General features: G+C 39.9%; 1 protein-coding gene and 1 long non-coding RNA gene across 17 annotated transcripts in view; one reads left to right on the top strand and one right to left on the bottom strand.

Moving 5' to 3' along the window:
* Nucleotides 1–20,724, bottom strand: part of LOC147755940 (uncharacterized) — a 175,264-nt gene that overhangs the window by 37,745 nt on the left and 116,795 nt on the right. The gene's annotated exons all lie outside the window — the stretch shown is intronic.
* Nucleotides 1–20,724, top strand: part of LOC111248787 (uncharacterized) — a 76,482-nt gene that overhangs the window by 48,583 nt on the left and 7,175 nt on the right. For all 15 annotated transcript variants that reach the window (XM_086986093.1, XM_086986092.1, XM_086986095.1 and 12 more), the window contains 4 exons: nucleotides 293–365; nucleotides 12,508–12,914; nucleotides 15,869–15,994; nucleotides 19,781–20,040. In XM_086986093.1, the coding sequence (XP_086842219.1) occupies nucleotides 293–365; nucleotides 12,508–12,914; nucleotides 15,869–15,994; nucleotides 19,781–20,040 (866 nt within the window). The remainder of the gene's footprint in view (nucleotides 1–292; nucleotides 366–12,507; nucleotides 12,915–15,868; nucleotides 15,995–19,780; nucleotides 20,041–20,724) is intronic.

Here is a 20,724-nt window from a genome sequence, read left to right as displayed (position 1 = left end):
GCCGTCTTGCCCCTCGGACACATTACATCGCTACGCCGGTGCGTCGTTGCGGCTTTCAAATTTCTTTCATGGCAGCCCCATCACCACCGATGTTACCTGTCTCCGCGTTACTAACAGGATGACAGAGTTCAGGGTGACGTGATGGCAGCCTATATTCCTCTGCCTCCCACACGCAATTTCGGTCATTCTCTCACTGATTTGTTTTGAAATCAGCTGCAGCAGTCGGAGTTTTTGCAGACGTGGTTGTATTTTGTGTTGTTGTTCTTGCATTTTGTCCGGTCCGGCGTTTCAGACGTGAACATGGTCTCGGAGCCTAAGCCCCATCAGGTGATCACCCGCAAACGGCTCAACCTCGCACCCGACCCGTAAGTTCTTTCTTTCATTCAGTTTTTGTGTCAACTTAGTGTGCATTGATACGAGTTAACGCGTGGGTGAGGTCGAATGATGAGTGTGTCAACTTAATCGTTAGGCTACATTTGAGTATGTGCTTTATCTTTTATCCTATATTTCTCTTTGTCTCTTTCATCAAATGTCGATTTATAGAGAGCACTAAATGTCGCTTTCCATTTTCAGACAAAATAGGCTGACAGTTGCTTTTAGAGTTAGCTTTACTTTCTCCGTTTATGAAGGCATTTCTTTCCTGTAAAAATGTCATATATGAATAAGTTAACGACTATCTGGTTTTTAATCTATTAGACAACGAAGGCCGGAGGAGGGGGTTGGCTCAAACTGTGTGTATCTCTTTGTATTCTACTGTAACACAGCCATTAGCGTAGCAAGCCTACTGAGATAGTTTTTTGAGGCCTACGGATTAAAAATTCTTGTTGACCTAACATACTATTACTGCTCAGCTAGTATTTTTATTTGTACTTGTCTGCAGCTTTTTCTTTAATCGAAGGATAGCCTAAGAGTTCGTTTTACTCTTGTGGTAATTGACGCGGCGGGAGTTCATTTGAGCCGGTGCAAATTTTTTGAGTTTTCTCTAAAAGTTCTTTAAGAAATCTTTCTAGAGTCTTTCGCCGCCCCAACTAATCTTTGTCGAATTCGTTATTTGCGCTCAGATAAAGATGGATGCAGACTTTAGGGATGTATCAGTGAAACGTTTAGTATTATTCATATAAGCCGTGTATCCTTGTTCGGTTTTATTTTTGGACTCTGTTAGGGTACTCATACGGAACGTTTGACAAGTACTTGTTCTGTAACGCGACAAACTAGTGTAGCAATAAGTATAAGTTTAATTCAATTATTCGTATAAGGATTTATTGCACTTTTGCCAACTCGTCGCATTTTTCAATCAGGTAAAGTGTGTTGAATCTCATTTTGGAATACTAAATCTACTCTTAGATGATAACTTCTTCATGTTGTCAACATGCAGTAAACTTATTAAGTAACACGCTGTTGTTGCAAAAGCAAAAGAAAACGTTTCTAGGGGGAGCTGATACTAATATGGGTACAGTGCGACACTATATTGACGAGCAATAAAAAATTTTATTGTCTTAAGGAAAGGAACGAAATTCAGGAAGTATGGATGCGATTTGCTCTCCTTTACGATACCACCGTTTTAGTCACTCCTCGATACCTGTAAAATCGCTGTTTTTTAAGTAAGAGGACTTAAATAGGTATGTTACATGCATAAATTGAGATACATTATCAGTGGATGTCTAATATAATACCTAACGGGAGTTTCAGACGCAAAACTTGAACTCTTTATCTAGGCATATATTTCACATGACAAGTAAACGGAAATAAACAAGTGAAAGGAAGTTCTATAATTTTCCTACTGGACATGCACACCTTTGAAATTTTTATCACCCTGATATATTCATTTAAGTCTTCACCAGATTTGTCGCAATCGTTGATAGTAGTGTACCATCTGCAACAGAATGATGCATAGAGGATTTTCGACAACTGTGATAATTTGCGTTCAAAAGGTGGTTTATAACACAGTACATCGACCGAACTTCACTCGGCACAAAGACGATTAGTCAAAATTCAAATTTGTTTGCTCAGTGTTCTTCTTCTGCTCAACTCTTTAGATTACACCAAAGTGTTCATTAATAATGACACTTTACGTAAAGCGTTTAGTCAGCAATGAAACTTCAAATGACTCTACTTCAGGCTGCTCATTAATAGAGGCGATAGCGGGTATCGTTAGTAAATAGAAGTGAAATTCTTAAATAAATAAAAATTTCCGAAGGGCTGATAATTGAACTCGCAATTCAATCTATATCTTTTTGCTTCTCATAGCTTCGCCAGAGTTTGCCCATTAACTTAATTAATTATTAATCGCCATTAATAGCGAGTCAATCTGACAACGAAAATTTATTATAGACGATTTCCTTAAAAACTTGCTAATAACTTGCTGTCTGTGACGGTTGCTGACTGACTGTTTATATCCCCAAAAGAAAAGAATAACTTTGAGAACAGTTTAGCGATTTGTATCAATTCGCTATACTCTCCACCTTTTTCTTCTATGGAAGTGAGACCAAAGACGATTCCAAGAAACGTTTGTTTACGTGTTTCTTCTTGAAGAAGTGAACAAGCCACAGAATGCGACTTTTGGTACCTGTACACAGTATTACCTTACAGCTACGCGTCTTGCATACAGAACGGGGTTTCGCAAGCTCTCTTTGCAATTCGAATCCGTCTGTTTTTTTTTTCGTGCTAGCAATGTAGGGACAATGATGTAGACTCGCCTTTGACTCAGGATGATGCATCCTCCTCAGGCTACTTTCTGCAAAGGAAACCTGTTCCATAAGCTAGCCTTACATTTCGACGTCGTTTTAATGATGCCCATTCTATCAACTCGTCCTGTTCTACTTGCCCTCTGAGTCCTTTTGCAACTTCATCTTGAGACGCTTCTCTTTTAAGGTGCCAACCCGTTATCGTACAGCTCCGGCGGTACAGCATCTAACCATCAATTCTGTGTATGAACGTTAGTAGCAAGGGCATTTGTTCTTCCCTGCTCTGTTAGGACGTGACGCCATCCGGCATCTTAATATAAGCCATTAGCCGAATCACATAGCGCTCATACTTCCCTTCGATGCAAGCTTACTCTTACGTTGAATAACTAAAGAAACAAAAAAGAATACAGGTTAACTGTTTTTTGGGCGGCCGCACATGACTTGCAATTGTAAAAGATTTATAAACAAAAGAAATCAAATTAATTATTTAGTACGGATTGATTCGTGACAGGAGACATCTCGTCTTGCAATAAAATAAATTGCTATATATAAGATGTCATATTACATAAGACATAAAGTCTTACTGACTTTATGCCCATCGTAGTGCCGGTAAGCGCAATACATTCGTGAGCACCATAGAGCAGCCGCCTAACCCTTTCAGTAATTCTTTACTACTGTAAGACATACACCAATGTTACCGCGATCTTTGAAATGTTTTTTAATTTAAGTAGAGAGGAGGAAGAAGTACTCTCTTCTAGCCCTTGACGCGCGGTTACCGCCACAATGGCGTTGTAGCAAATGTTACGATGTATATTCCTTGGTTTAGATTAGGCGACGAAATATTATAGCTAATAATGCTCGTCGTATTTTTGTGAAACTTTCAGTGATTCCCTACAAGACGCAGTTAGTAGGTCGATAGCTTATATTTTAACAACGTGAGGTCATCATTCACGAAGTACTTCATCTCGTAACATGTGTGAACGATTCAAAATATGACGAGGTGATGTATCACAATCTGAAAAAAGCGACATAGAGTGTTGGTTATTACTTCTCTGGTGACTAATTTGCATGGTCATTGCCAGTAGATAATATAAGCGTTTGCTGGCAACCCATCAACAGGCCTCTACAACGTAATAATGAGCGTGTCAGAGTTTGACCTTCTGGTATATGAAATTTCGTGCACAAAAAATTGGCCTTATACATTTATTTTGCTTCTGCTAGGTTGCTCCGGATCAGCGACACCAGCGTTCGTCCTTATAGTCTGGTTAACAATAAACAGACGTGCCCATCTATTATTTTCAAGTGAAACTAATTAGAAGCAGTTGGAGAAAAGAGCTCAAGAGAGCCTTGAAAGAGAGTAGGCAAAGCTGTGAAGCATCGAATGATGCTCTGTAAGTTATACAGAGCTGGCTTAGGAAACGTAGAAATGTGCAGGCTTTGATTTCACTAAAAATACAACCGGATCATCTTTGTAGGTAAATAACTTCAATCCAATATGCTGAATTTCCACATGATCACCATAGCCTTTTTAGAGTTGCACGAAACGATTTTTTTTTCACAGAAGTCAAGACTTGTCTTGTTCTTTTAAGGGCATGTCTTCGTCGTCAAATATAAGGATCACTTCTATTTGTAAGGAGGGTACTTCAAATATCTTCGATTAATGTGACTACATAACAACGAGGAAGCAACCGAGAAACAGTATTCTTTGTACTGCAAAGTCAGTAACAAAACTGAAGATAAAACAGAAGTATTGCACTTGGACATTTTTTCATTGCAAAAAGGACTGAAAAAAGGAACTTTCTTTGATCCAGTTATCTAGGCTTTCAAAAATATCACACAGTGGCTGTATATCTATCTGAAAGCCCTCGAGGGCTGCTCCAAACCTATAACAAACGCATGTGGATCATAGTAAAATGCGCTTGGGCTTACTTATAATTGCGCAACGATCTCTTTCCTATGACAGGTGAAACATAGAGCTGATTAATTAAGGACTTTCAATTATAAGTAAGCGTTTCGTACTCGTACGTACTGACCATAGCAAAACAGCAGGCCAGTCCGCTTAATTACGTTGCTGCTACCTCGGCGCGCTAATAAACGTTGATTATTAAATACGAACAACTTAAGATTGTGAGTGTCCTGTGTGTTAATAATGTCATTATGTTGATTGTCTTTCGAGGCGCAGTATACAAGTACAGTTCCAAGCACTGTTTCCCTCTTTTGTGGGTTTATCTGGCAACAAATCCTCTAAAGTTTTTAGATGGTTCTAAAAACTACAGCAGCAGTCTTCGCAATTAAATCGTGCATTAATAAAGTTCGCTTTTTGGTTGGATATGGTCAGAGGAACCCGGCCCTGCTTGCTCAGACTATAGTACTATTATTATATATATATATCTGTAGATAGCTCGTGTATCCTCTAAGTATAGTTTTCCTAGGCTCGACTTCTAACATTTTGGTATCTTTTCAATGCTCACGTAAAACTAGTTGACGCTATTAAATCAGAACGCTTATGTCCATAAGGTATGACGATATTTTCTCGGCACTTTTATTATTTCTATTCGCTGTAGTATGTGATCGACAGGTTTAATCAGTTAGGCACGTTGCATAGAGGAAACGAGGACAGGCAGGAAGCGCGAATCCACTAAAGTTCAAAGTACAGTTGAGCAGTAGACCCCAAAAGTTCAATCATACATACAGGTCATACAAGGCACGATCAAGAGATTGACTAACTGTCTCCTAACAGCAAAGTCAGCAGTTACTTCATTAGATAACGGAACTATGCGTGCTAACAAGATTTGGTCCTGTATACCAGAGAGGTGGCCTTGTCTTCCCAGATATTGACTAACTGAGCCACTATTTTAGTGTACTCTCATAAAAGATAGCACTACATGAACCTCATCAATAGGAACACATTAAACAGGTTAGAGGTTTACGTGTCAAAAATGACCTACAGCAAAAGCGCTCTTTTTCGGAGGCAGTATTGCAGAAAAGAGGTGTCCACCACGCTGGTTGTACCTGTTACTCGAACAACCCTACACGCTGACACACGTTTCGCTAATCGAAATCAACCATCTAACTAATCGAACGTCGTTCACGACACTAATAAAACAAAAGAACTATAACTAAATACAAATCAGAATTAAGCGCAAAAATGAAGCCAAGTCATAATGTTTCTTAAATAAAAACGCTCATTCAGGTTAGATAATGACAACCTTCGGGCGCTAAATGTCCCAGTGAATATTTTTTTAGATCAGTTCATGCTGGCGGTTCACGTGGAGAGACTGCATGACCTCGTGAGGTTTTAGTAGTAAACGTCTGCTACTCTTTAGAAAATACGAGCTTGGAGTTGTTCGTATCTGCTGATGCGTCTTTAAATGGATGCCATAACACTCAGCGTATCATGTTTGAGAAATAATTCTCTAGTCTAATACCTAACACAATAGAACGGTGCATAAGAACCTGATCTAATATTGTACCACACGGCTGTCTAGTTTGTTATAGATCGATACAGATCTGCTAGTAGATTAAAAAATATTGGATACTGGGCTAGGTCGAACAAAAACAATCATTGTGAAAAAAAAAATACACTTTAAAAGATGTGCTGGTGCTTGGGACTGACACATAATTTTAGCATATTTTAATTTAACATGCTTATGTGGTTACAGAGCGCTAATTTTTTCGATAGCACAATATTGCGGGCCCTAGTTTGAACAGCATTACTATGCATTTATATGTAACAAATCGATATAACGAAAAATAATTCAGCCTTATTTCCTACTATGCCATGCATAAAGACCTTTCTCTTTTCAAATACATAGTCAGTTGTGGTCTAGAAGTTGTGAGTTATCGACTCAAGTGGGCTCTCTTCTTTTTCTTCTTTTTTTTTATTATCCGAATAGGGCTAGTACCCTGGTAGTATCCCGCCTGTGCCGGTACGGACGCACCGACTCATTATATTGAAACGGCATTACTAAATAATTCAGCTCGACGGATCGTGTAGTAAAAGTTTTTTTGTTCTTTAAGAGACTAGAGATTATTATTGATCCGGACGTATGAAACGCCCCTCTGCTTGACTTTTTTCACTGCCTCAGACGTTTTTATAAAAGACGAAGTTGTTATCCTTTTGGATTTGCACGGTTTCCGGACCATAGGTCCTAAAAGACGCCAACGACAACATCCAGCAGCATGCTTGCACAGGTTCTCGCACTAGCATCTTTGTCATACGTGTAGTATTATCCGCTTTAAATAGCTCCTATGCCGTGCGACGAACCTTAGAGGAAGAGTTCGGCCGGCCCTTCATAACAGACGAACACCAGCAACAACTATACCACCATATTGTCCGCATAGCGCGACCATTAACTCATCAGTGTTGCTGGTCGAGCAGATGCAACAGTGGGATACTATTGGAATACCGAGCAGATGGCAAGTGGACCGCCCAGTGAAGTAATTTAGAGCTCGCCAGGATTATTTCCTTTGCCATTAAGGTACCACAACACGAAGAACCGCCGTATGTCCATAGCCGTCCTAGGCCTCAAGTCGGCTATCGGATGAAACCACACAGCGTCTGCAGCAGCGGCAAACGAGGCTCTTTCATCGACTTGAAATAAGAATCAGCATGCAGAATACTCTCGACCGATAGTTTCGAAAAAACGCACACACACGCACATGCACACGAACACACGTACCAAACAGATAGGCGGACACTCAAGACGCCGCGTATATCATCGCATCCGAAACAGGCGCATTGCACTTGCCTTTGAGCTGCGAGACAACTTGAAGCGAGACCCCGCCTGACCCCGCCGACTGTGGTGTCTAGTCGAGTTGGGTCACTAGATAAGCTACTAGCTATAACAGATTTACCTACTTACTCAGCTAAGCAAGGATGAACACGGTAGCTTTTAAGGACTTAGCCAGATTTTCCATAAAGAAATTCTGTGACTGTTATGACTAGTACTAATATTATCGTTACTAACGCTCGTTTTATTAGTAGCAGCACCTTTCTTTAATCAAGCTCGAAATGTAACGTTGTTTCTGCGTTGCAAATCTGAGGATGTGACGGTGAAGCAATTACCGACCGGAACCGCCTTAGCTCTAGTCCTAAAGCAATCAGTTTTATTAAGCTGCACCGGTTATAATGTGGTTACGATAACCCATAGAAAATGTTCACGTTCACAGCAGTATGATAAAATGCTTTGCCAAGCCAGATCTAGTTCGTTCGATGCTTTTGCGACTGTAATTACGGTTACTGATTTGAAAAATCGCCGTTTGTAAAATAGACTCGTGACCCCTAAAATCCAGCCTTAACAGGAATAAAAAATATTTTATTTATAATGAAAGAATAACACAACTACCGTGGTAAACAATCAGTAAACACCTGCACAAGCGGGCTTGGCAGTGCAATATTCTTATTATCAGTAGAATGCGTCAAATGGTGCAGTCCTCAAACGGAAACATAACTAATAGTTCAACTCGTGCAAATGGGCATTCTGTTTTTTGCTAAATCGATAGATATTACACATTATAAACAACTAAATTAACAAAAGGGAAACCTATTCAATATACGTTCCTTCGACGTGAGTGTCAATCAAGCACCGAGCCTTATATTCATTGTATAACCTAAATATTCACCGAGCCTTCAACATATTGCAGACGTCTTTTCCTGATGCAAATGCGAGGCGTCACGTTAGTCTCAGACATTCACTGTAGCATGTCTACTATTACAGACATGCTTATATGTAAATTTTTTAGAGTTTCGGGAAAAATTAATTTATTCTCACAAACATTTTCAAATAACTTAAGCCCTAAGTAAATCAATAAATAACTATTCAATCTGATGTTTTAAAGCTAATATATAGACTCGGGTGACGAATCAATTTATCAAATACACACGATATAACAAAATCACGTGATATTTCCTGCAAGAGCTGCAACGATAGCCAATGGATATGAGAGATAATATAATCTCGTTTCACTAGTCTGTACCATCTCCATATGTGGGAGTTCATCTATTAGCACATAAAGGGCACGTTTGTCTTCTTCTTCGCATAGCTGAACGGGACCCCGTTGTCTATGTCTGTTCGTGCACTAAAAATATTTTCATTGCACAAACGGTTGGCGTCCGTATTATCATTTGAAAAATATCTGGATTTATTTTTTCACTGTTGGATTAATCTATTTGTCCGATTTCGCAGACCCTCTCGTCTCTGTCTTTAAAACTCCTCGGCTCAAAGCTACATCTTTTACGCTTTTTTTCGAAATAATGCCGCTTTGTTCTAGTTGCCCTTAACTATATTTTAGTAATACAGCACATATTGTTCTATTGTTTTTTTCGTTTCAAGTAAACAGCGTACTTTTTTTGCTTGTTATGCTTGGGGTCAAATTATTGTTATATTTAATGTTTTCTCAAGTGCCTAATGCTATATATTGCGAAGTTAAAAAAAACTGAATTCATAGAATCCATCAATTAATTCTCAGTCTTTGGGTTTCTTTACTTTACTTTACATTATGGTTCCGATTATAATTTGTTGGACGACAAAATTTAGGCATATAGACGATACAACTTTTACTTTACAGCGGTAACTCAGGTTCTAATGACACTGCATTAGTTTAGGATCTGTATGTCCTGCTTATTTATTTCTGCATCGCTAAGGAAATATCAGATACGGGGGCTAACGAGGATATGTATTATTACTGGAAGGTAGCCTGCCGGGATTTTAGTTGAAGCCGTTGATCTATGAGATGAAAACGTGCTGATATTCTCATAGGCCTTACCAATCTGCGGAACATTGTGGTCATTCGACTCTAGCTTGTATTAATCATACCCACTAACACAAGATATAAGGCGTAGGGGAGTTAAGACAGCGACTCCCCTGCTTTTCTTTAGAGTCTTATACCCTATGATCCTCAGGCTAATACATACTATAGTCCTGAAACAATATCTTACATTTTGCCATTAAAGATATTTATTTATTCGCCCAGTTTTTCTGAATAGTCTCTTAATTTAGTCCATCTCGAATGCAACACATTCATATTGCATATCTTCTACTGACTCCGTAATATTTCTTAAACTTGAGGGATTCTCTATCAGTTCATCAGCCATTTTTTCCCTTTTGTCTATCTCTCTTAAAGTGTCTTTATTATATCTTACGTTTTCAATCTCCTATGCCCATTTTGCTCTGAAACGTCTGAAAAATGTTCTACAATGAATCATAGCGGTGTACGATAGAAAAATCATAACATTGATGGAAACGACCTTTTTCAGTTTTTTGCTGTCGTTCAGTTGTCGTTTGCTGTTGTTCAAAGAACAGAGACCGACGCGAATGTTTCCCCGGTAGTTCTGACGCCGTTTTATTGGAAACCTTTCGTTAGTTCGTTTTCTGGTTGTAATATTTCATCCAATCTGTGTTCAATGTAGGTTTGCTGGCTGCTGATTATCATTTTCTAAAAAATGGACGAACGCTACGCGATGCTCCTCGTTTTTAAATTAAAGCTAATATAAAAGCGCTTTCTCATTATTTTAGTGAGATCAAGGAAGTGCTTGAACATAAAAAAAAAGCACAAAGTATTACTGGAGTAAACGTAGTTGGCCGACGGTGACAAGACTTATGCTATTTTTTTTAACATATACATGCCACCTACATATATTGAGAACAGCTTGAGAAGTTTGAGTTTCGCAGGTTAAACGAGAAGATATCTTTGGGGTCATGTGATCTTTTTGATGGGATGGAGCGGCTCTTTGTGCAATAGCTTTCCGCTTTTTGCTAACAGACTTTTATATCATGAATCGACTCACACAAGATGCCTACGGTACTAGTTTACGCTTACTCCACGTATAAAGCTCTCCATAAAGTTCTCACTTTGTGAGCTTTACAATTAGAAAAAAATATTTAAAAAAAAAGAGCAAGAACATACATAGCTTCCTGAAAGAAGCAAGAATATAATAAATAAATCTATACGTAACAGCAATGGAAGAACTCTCTATGAACCATTTTGGACAAGGTCCACTATAACACTAGAGAGCTTCCGTTGATACAACTTCATCGAGTATTATCATGGTACCGGTTAAATCGTAGTTAAAATTTAATCTCATACTTCATCGAAAGCCTTTTTTAAACTAAAAAAAAAAAGACTCTGTCATCATTAAGGCTTGCTTTACCCAAGGTAATCGAAATGTCAGACTGCCGATAACTCAGCTTGAGCGTGCCGATTGATGAAATGATTCAGGAATCTCTTGTTCTCACAGAAGCTTTTCACTCGTTAGACCTGTTACGTCACTAGTGGAAATTACATGGCTGTGAGCAGCGTTGTTCAAGCCGCCTTAGCGGATCCGAGCTGCAGAAATAGCGGTTTTTTTAAGCTCCTTTCGATATGCTGATAGAAATTTTTAACAATCTTATATGCTGCCAGAGAAAATTTAGATTAACAGGCTCTTCTAGAATATAAAATATATTTTGAAAATATGTTTCTACGAAGTAAATGTTATTGTCGTTGTGATTATTATTGTTATAACTATTATTATATAGGTAGTATTTTTAGAACGAGAAAGTTCAGATGCTATGCAATGGTGATCGGGATTTTATTCTTATGATTATCGAACATATCAGAGATTTAACTCAGCACAGTGATTCTGGGCGTTTCGCGTTATTTCTACTATTAATCAGATGGAAATGTATGCAATTGCTGAACAGATACGCAGTCGTCTCACTTTTTTCAATTGTCCATTTAGTAGTGAACAAACATGTTGGAACCCTTTGACACAGGTAGAGCCCAATCAGTTTTCAAGCCAAAACTTTTCGTGTTGAGCCCGACAACTACCTTAATCTAGTTACTACCAACAATAAAGGCCTCGGACATCAACAACTCTGACGAATCCATAAAGAGTAAATAGATCATTCAGCTACTTACTACACATACCTTTCCCTGCATTGGGGAAAGCCGGAGGGTTCACGGTGCTATGATTTTCATCCTTGACTCACTGTATGATTATGAGCCAAGACAAATAGAACAAATGGAAAACGTTAGAGTGGATGTGTAGAGATGGCTGTGAGTGGCATCTGGCGATCTGACGCGAAAGCTTAAAGAAGGCAGAGAGCTCAGCGGTGCAATCCAATAAGTAAAGTGGGACAAGAGACGAAACAATTGATCAATTGGGCGAATCAGATCTTTGCGATGGAGCAAAGAAAAAAAAGCAGTATCGTTTGAGAAACGAAAATAGCCGTTACTACGCATACATTGACCTCCTTCGCTTACAGGCCAACCTTGATCTATATTTACGTCATCATATGAAACACTGGACAAATCTGGTAAATGTCCACGTGTGGTGTCAATGATAACTGTGGCAGATGCTATGTCAAACCAATAATCGTGTAAAAATTCCCGATTTTGTAACTCGACCTATCTATCACTAAGTTTCTTTGGCCTTTCTTGCCTTGTGCGTCTTATTTGTATGGGAAATGGTTATTCCCTACACTGCTTACAATAGAAAACAGATAATCTCAACTGTGAGCTTTTAGGTAACGTTTTATACAGCTGTTGGGCATTTTAATGAGCAAACTGGGCATGAGAATGAAAGGGTAGTTTTAATACCTGGAAAATCTGGTACGTTACTACTGATAAATGTCTCAGCTAATAAACTCCCAACATTGACGCCTAACAATAAATAAGTATGTAGCAATCCGTCTGAAAACGGAATCTTTTTTTTTTTCTTAGAAAAATTGAATAATAATTCTAACTGACATATACTCTACGCTATTCATGCTTTTTTGTGTCATACGCGTCGTCCTCTATCGCCATCCTCCGCTTTGCTCTGTTTCGTCTTTATTTGTAGTTTTTCAGCCGTCACGCAAACGCCCCTCCTTACAGCAGCCCTTCCCGGGCTTCTCCCGGCAGTGGGTGGCACCCCGACATCGGCGGCCGTCGCTGCAGTCACTCACGCAGCTCTGCGGCAAACACTTGCTTCGGCATCAGCAGCGGCGGCAGCGGCATCATCGTCACCTGTCAAACGGCAACGGACAGATAGTGCCGGAGCTGGACAGTTCGGTGTCGCCAGTGGAATTCAGGTCGGAGGTACAGGGCCTGGCAGCGGCGGAGGTAATCGCAAGAAACAAGGTGGCGGGGGCGGAGGAGGAGCCGGCGGCGGCGGGGCTGCTGGCGGTTGTGGGGCCAACGTTCTCAACGGAATTAAAAATGTACCAGCTAAAACGACCAGCTCGTTACACATACAACCAATTGCAGGTAAGACAATGCTCACAGCGTTCGTACATGACTGCTAGTTTCAGGTAGGTAGGTAGGTATGAGTAAAAGCCACTCTTGAAATGCAATGCCAGATCATTTGAGGTATTCGACATCTTGTTTGTTTATTTTACATATCGTGCAATAAATGCACGTAAAATAAATTTGTAAACAATAAGGGTGCATATAAATAGCCATTGAGATATTATATAGTGCAGTGACACCTAGGTTGCGTATTCGATGCGTTACTTATTTTACCTATAATTCTGCGCCTATAATATTAGGACGAAAAGTGTGCCGTCATAACCTGGCTGACATAAATTAAACTAGCTGGACTAGAATGATGATCTTTTAACATTCGTTATATGTACTCTCCTATATTTTTACATATTTGTGCCAGCGTTTTGGTAGTTTCTGGACAGACATGTACCTATCATTTGCATTTTCATATGTGATTTTTCTATTGATGGCCTTTCGAAGTAAATCGATAGCCCGCCAGCGAGCATGAAAAGTTCTCTAACCACGCAGAGGTATATCGGGAGAATAGACGAACTGGAGCCGACGTTGGATGCTCCTTTGCTCAATCCGGGAACAAATTACGCATGTGACGATAGGTTTTGTTTTTATCATCAAGTAAGCAAACTGCGTGCTTTCGATTGCCATGCAAACGGTTCAAGAGCTTCTTGAGGAACTCCAAGCTGCATTGAATTTTTCATGATGGGTGGGTATCCCAGAGTAGTAGATGCTTATCGTGTGCGAGTATTATTGCTACTCTACGTCCGACTATTCGGCACTGTCACCGAAGTCAAAAAGTTTTTCCAAGGCGACGCCATTCATTTGCCTAGTCCTTCTCGTGCCGGCCGTAATGACTGAAGCCATATCATTGGAAAATTCGTCTGGATACATTTTTGCATGTCAGCGGCTGGTGAAAAAAATTCAAAGTTGGGTTGACCCTGGTGTATTTCATATTTAAATCATTGATATTTTTTTATCATGGCCTCGTTTTGGAGATAGCTTTGAGGAACGATAGTATCTCTGTTCCCGAAAAAGACTTAGTGGTGGAAGCCTTCGATAATCAGCTAAGTATACAACTATTTACCGCAGCGCAGAGAAGTCGCGTGTAGACAGTTGATATCGATACTCTTTTTGTTCAGGCGTCTTTCACTATCTTTTTTATGTTAGGCTTTCTATTCAGCTTGTGTGTCTCTTTTCTCACACACTCTCTGTTTTCTATTTGTTTTCTTGTACTTTACCCTTAACCGACGTACCCGCTCTAAAAGATAGTTGGCCTTCAGCTTACTAATGCCACTAGCTTCAGTTTTTACTTCTCTCTCGTTCTGATGGGATTCATCGTTTTGCCACGGTGAGCGTCTTTTTTACTGCTGCTGCCATCATCGAATCGCGCCTATCGAATTGGCCGTGGTTTGGCTCAGTCCAGGCCGATGAGCTGGTAGGCATGGTCGCAGCATTGTGCCAGGCTTAGAAGGCAAATGCGATATCCTATTGACGGACGACTTGATTCTGCCCTTTCCAGCGGTAACGTAAACAACAAGGCGGTCATTCATTCAGCTGCAGGTGACAGCTGGAGAGCGTTTGTCTATTACGTCTGCCACAGTAACCGTCGCTGCCACTGATACCGCCATTAAGCACAGTCAATTGGTCACGATTTTAGGGCCTAATTTGTAGACTAGGTAAGACAATAGTTAAGTGAGGCTTTTACCAGCCCCGCTGGGCTGTCAGATGGGCTCATTAGATGAACACGTGCACAAATGCACTGGTCGATAAGCTTGTTTTCTAAACTGTCACAAATGCGCTGGTTCTACAAGAAATAGCGCTCCGATGAATTTCCCCGCCTAAGATGCAGTGATACATTGACGGATACCTGTTGCAAAAATACGCATGAGGCATAGAATTCAGTATTGACTACACGACAAGATCAAGGTGTCAGGAGACATCTGGAACAACATCATGGAACAACATGGAAAATCTAGTGATAGGGTTTCTGCAACGGAACGACGTTTATTGAAGCTATTTTTATTGAAGCTAGATTTTGTCAAATCAAAGCCTGCCTCATGCAGCTATTAGAAAAAATGATTTCATCGACACAGTTAGGGTGATAATGTCGGCGTCCCCTCCGCTGCAAAGGCTGTAGTTAACTCGCATTGAAGTCATCTCTAGTTAGTAAGAAGTACGTACCTCTGCTACTGCTAGTATATGTATACGAAAACATTCACTCCTGAACGAAGGCCATATCTACGTAAAGCAGACATGTTTCCTTCAGCTTACTCCTGCTCAACAGGTTTCTTCTTCTTCAGAGCCTTCTTTCTTTTGCAGGCGGTGCCCTTTTAGTTATGTGGGGGTTAAAAAATGGTTTTCACTTACTCAGTCTTGTGGTGGCTAGGGAGCTGCATTGAGGCAGATTTTCGCTCATATGCAGACCTCTTTTTGATACAGATTTATAGCGACGGATAGAGCTTGACAATCGTCAGCGAGCGTGTCAACTGTGAGGTTGATTCTGTGATGCTAGGCGAGGAGTTAGCGCAAATTACTATCTGAGTGCAAATCATTGTTTGGCTGCCTTTGCCAGTGTAGCTAAAGCTCCGCGAATTTTATTGTACCCCTCTAATTTACCAATATGGACTCAACATTGAAGAACGAATATCAAAGATGAAACCTAGCTGGCCGCGTTGACACTGAGGTATAGTGCTTGGGACAATTTAAGCTAGTTAGAAATGTTGTGCACTCTTTTATGTTTCTTTCCTTGATCAAATATATATTGACACTAATATATAACTAAGCTAGTCTATTTAGCTTTGAAGTCACTTACAAAATACAGACTTTTCAAATAAGAGCGTAAATAGGCGGAACGCATTATAGGTTTTAAATGACGCGCCAAGAGCTTACTCAGATTTTCCACAATATATTAATTAAACAAAATGTATTAATCTATTTTCTAGATTCCGACATCTTGATTTGCGGCACGTGTCGTGAGGTATTTCCATCGTTGCAGAAACTCGTCGAGCATAAAAGGCAACGGTGCAGACTGCGTTTCACCTGCAGGTGCCAGCCCAGTCAAATAACAGGTTAGTACAATAACATAAGGCTCTAATTGGTTTTAAAATATGCCTCTGCAGAGCTCAGATAAAGAGCCACTGCAGCTTGGGTTAGGCTGGCCGTTTGCTTGATATTATACTCATGTAGAGTAAATGTTTTTCTATACTGCCAGCAGCTGCTTCTGCTACGACCTGGAGGGAGTGAGCATATCAGAGTGTTTTACTATTGTTTAGAGTTCTACAGGCTTTATTATGCCGAATATCTGGCTTAAAGGGTTTATTGGTGTCGCCTATAAGTTCTAGTCTAAGCCCTGCTTTGATCAGCAGCTTATATTTCTTTTTTTTCTTTATATTATATCTGGGACGATTAGACATGCGACGGGGCCGATTGGCATGAACAACATCCTTATACGGAGTAATTAGTTCTATTCGATAGATCGTAGTATAAATACAGTAACCTCTGTACAGAACGTTCGAAAATGCAACAAAATTCAATGCTATAGGTTATAATGAGATTCATTCATACGGCGCTTGCAACGAGTGCAAAAGGTTATATATTGCGTTACTTTCTGAACAGTCTTCTATAGAAGGAGGTCATGTTTCAGAACAGAGCGTTTTATATTTAGTCTATATTACCAGTACTACTGCTACCGTCATTCACGTATTTTCTCAGGTTGTTTGTGTTCCTAAATGTACAAGAAGTACAATTCAACACGCATCTTTTACGCATCTGTATACGAACTATATTTATCGACTCGATGAGAGAGTGTAAACGAGCCAAGAAGAGAGAAAGCGGTAGAAAAGAAACGAGAGGGAAGACTTGACTAAAGCTGAGAAAGGCCGGTCGAGTGAACGGACTGCCGATACTCTGTAGGCCAAGAGATAGGGCGAGGTTCGACAACTGGAAGCTAAAATGACACGAACTCACTAACGGTTTACCAGGATTTTAGCGCGATGGAAAAGATACCCCATATTAACGCGTCGCTAGAGCAAGTGCCAGTTGCGTTATGCATGGGCCAGGACACCGTCGTACCTTTGGGAGGAGAGTAGATGGCCAAAAACCATGCGGTGTCCACGAAGCACTGCAAGCGATACAACTGAATCCAAGGTTCTCTAAATACATCAGGCAGATTGTTTCAGCTTATCCTATAAAGGAGGCCAGGCCAGACTAGAGTTCATCATAGATAGCTAAATTATTAAGCCGGAAGAAGCTTGCCATAAGTTTTAGTTAAGAGGACTCAGATCACACACATATTCTTAAATTCTGATACTGCTGAACGATTTATTAAATCACGGACTCATTAACTGTTAGCTTACAACTATAGCTGTACAACATCAAATATATGAAATGGCCACAATTTTTATGCAGGAAATCAGTAAAATGCAAAACTAAAGTTTTAAATAAACCGGTTTCTAACAGTTTCTGACAAGGCTGACCCCAATATAGACGTCTGTGCTCTAGAAATCGCTGGCCTTTTTGACTAAAGTGTGCGCAAATCCCGTTTATGGTTATCCGGTTTCATATTTGGATGTTTACCATGGCACTATAAAGCTGCGGTCAGGCATCGTTCGCGAAAAAAATTTTGGTTTTGCGTCACTGCATTAACTTACTGTGGCTAATCTATCTTTTAACGAATACCTCAAAGGGACTGGACTATTAGGTTTGTCGCTTAATTTGGAGGAATTGTCTCCCCGTCGTTTTTCTAAAGGCGTCCTATCTTGGTTACTGCAGTGGTATTATTATTACAAGCCAATTTTGCATAAGTTGCGGGGTTGAATATGGAGGTTTGCGCAAAATTACTTCTACGGTGATCTTTCTGGCAAAGAAAACATTTTCACACCGAGGAGTTTATAGACAGTGCCGAAGGGATATATGTTTGGAAAGGGCGGGCCTACGGATCAAGCTCGTGTACCTCACCAATTCCCTAATGATGTATTAAGAAACCCAGGAGCAGGGAAGTGTACAGCATCCCAGGTCAAAAGTGGGCCGACCAAAATGTTTGTTTTTTATTCTGTGGTAATGCTGCATACTAGTGAATAGTCGTATATGCGTATTGCAGATAGAATAACGACACCAAGCTTTAATCTGTGAGTGACTTATGAGCAGTGCGCGCTTTTATTCAATTTGCGTCTCCTAATAATTACAGTACGAGTATCGGACTATTCTTAATTCCTAGCGTCCAAAGATATATTTTAGGGACATTTTTATATCATATATGAACATTTTGTTATTACCTCAAAATGAGACACACGATTTTCGCTAATTTTTTCTGTATCAATCAAGCGTCGGTGGCAATAGTCTTCTACGCACGAATACGCACCTTTATCTTTTTAAATATTAGAGAGACTAGCCATAGGACAATAATAATAATAATACAAGCGTTCCGCGGGAAACTGTGCGTTGACCCAATTTTTTTCAATAGATTTACTGTTTTTATATAGTAACGACATGTGTTAAGGTGCTGTTGAAACTCCGTATTGTCGAAATAGAACTCATCCAGTTTCTGCTGCTGAACATTTTTTAGCACGTCTCTGAGCCACAAAAAATGTTTGATGCCCTCTTCTAGTCAGAGTGCGCACCCTACGTTTATCTTTGCCTCATAAAATGTCAGTCGTAAATGATATCAGCGTTCTTTTATGCCCTTATACGGCACCTGTTTTTGCCCACTGCTCCATCTAGAGAAATGTGCCTTATTTGAAATTATTTTCTTTACAAAATACAAATATAACTGGAACTGCTCTTTGGCCCATTTAGCAAGGTGCATAGATAAAGGGTTTGACTTCCCGGGTTAACTAAATTTGATAGAATTGAACAGTCGAGGTCTTTGTGCAGCACGAGCCAGAGACTGCCTAGCGCACGACAAGCCTAACTATTGCGATCGGAGAAAAATGAGAATGCCCTTCACAAATCCTTAATAGTAAGTACTTTATTCATGCGGAACCTTTGAAAATGCCTGAAACTCAAGACCAAGTCGGTTGAAGCTACTCCTCAAAACGACGCGGGGAAAGCTCTGAGAATGCCAAACGCTGAGATTTAGAGAAGTCGTTTTATGTGAAAAAAAAAACAAATAAAACCGATTAATTCATTGTTTTGTTGTTGAATTGTTTGATCAAACGGTATTCTTTGCAGGTTCTTGTAAACGGTGTCTCTTTTACAACAATGTAGTGCAAACGTTTGAGTTACACTGACATGTTAAGTATAGACAATCCGACATGTTAAAGCAACTTGTGCTTAGTGTTTGCTTAGTGGTAATAAGCTCGAGCTTTTTCGCAGCTGAATTAAAGAATTATTACTGGGGCAGTCATGCAGTTTAAATTGGAAAAGTTTTTAAATACGCTTTCCACTTACGTTACCTTTGGCTAGGAGCATCGAAAGCCTGGCGAATGAAGCTTGAGATTCGAGAGCTAATGCAATCGACCAAAGAAATTGGGTAGAGCAAGATGGAGTCCACTCATCTGCGTTGTCGAGGTAGACAATTCCCTTATGCTATCCGTTGTGCAAATATAACATGACACGAACCACCTGCTCTGTAGGACTGCGTTTCCCCGTGAGGGAAAGTGCAATAATCTGTTATGAAGCGGGTAGCTGGTCAGCATACACCAGCTAATACTTATCTCATACGCACTTTTCTCTGATACTTCTTCAATACTCTTGTCCTCACAAAAACCCACATCACCCAAATATCTAAGACGTGGATTGAAACAACTGTCGAATTATATACAGCATTTCTATGAAATAAATTCTATAAATACTGCTTCATCGGACTTCCTGACAGAAAAAATCTAATAGACTCCGCGCATAACTGGATGTTATAGGTGACAGCCCAGACTGTCCGGCCCCTGTGTGTGCTCAATGCCTTTACCGATGCGCCTCGTGGTGGCAGTTGGTCTGCCACATGGAATCCACACATGGCCTCATTCTTTACCAGCATACGAGCGCTACAGCTCAGCAACAACTTCAACAGCAGCAGCAGCAGCAGCAGCAAATAGTTCAGCAGCATTCACAACAGTTACTTAACAACAACAATAACAACATTACTAGTAATAACAACAACGATCTCTACAATGCTAATGAGGTGAGTAGTAACGTGATCGATATGCCACGGAGTTTGTGCCGTTTATATGTATGTTATTTACATTTTATTAGTTGCTTGACTTGGATGTATCGAATATACTTTCAAAAAAAAGGGAATAGCTATACATAGAGCTGTAAGGTAGCTGATGATAACCGTGCGTCAAAAGGACAGTGAAAAGAGTTGAATATGGAATCATTGTAGGACAACGATAGGAACGCAGCAGTTTTTCATTTAGCGTCATCCGAAACGTGAACTGGCATAACGGCGTTTTACGACCCTGTCCATTGAAAACGAATCAATCAACTAAGCAGAATCTTTTACGTTAAGGATAAAAAAAAGAATATCTAAGTACACTTTATTAGAAATCTAGCGTTATCTAATCTTATTCTCCATATACATCTGCATATGATTTTTCGATATAGGAAACTGTCTGCAGGATGAAGCAATATTTGGCTTATTCCGATTTTATGCCAAGGTTTCTCCTGGCCGTTTTTAGTAATCGTTGGCACACTATAGGGGGCGTTTAGGTCTACAACACATACGTGAGGAATACATCCTGCCTTGTACATACATGTACTTGTATATATCATATGCTTTAAATCAGCCACCCAAATTGGTATCGTCAGCAGCGTGTGTGTTTTCGATATTGACTTAAAACATTTGCAGGTCTGTCTTGTTGTCTAG

This window comes from Varroa destructor, unplaced genomic scaffold, assembly GCF_002443255.2.
Source record: "Varroa destructor unplaced genomic scaffold, Vdes_3.0 BEIS01000004.1, whole genome shotgun sequence".
Taxonomy (NCBI): domain Eukaryota; kingdom Metazoa; phylum Arthropoda; class Arachnida; order Mesostigmata; family Varroidae; genus Varroa; species Varroa destructor.
Note: the sequence above shows the minus strand (reverse complement) of the source record. Positions and strands in the feature narration are given on the sequence as shown.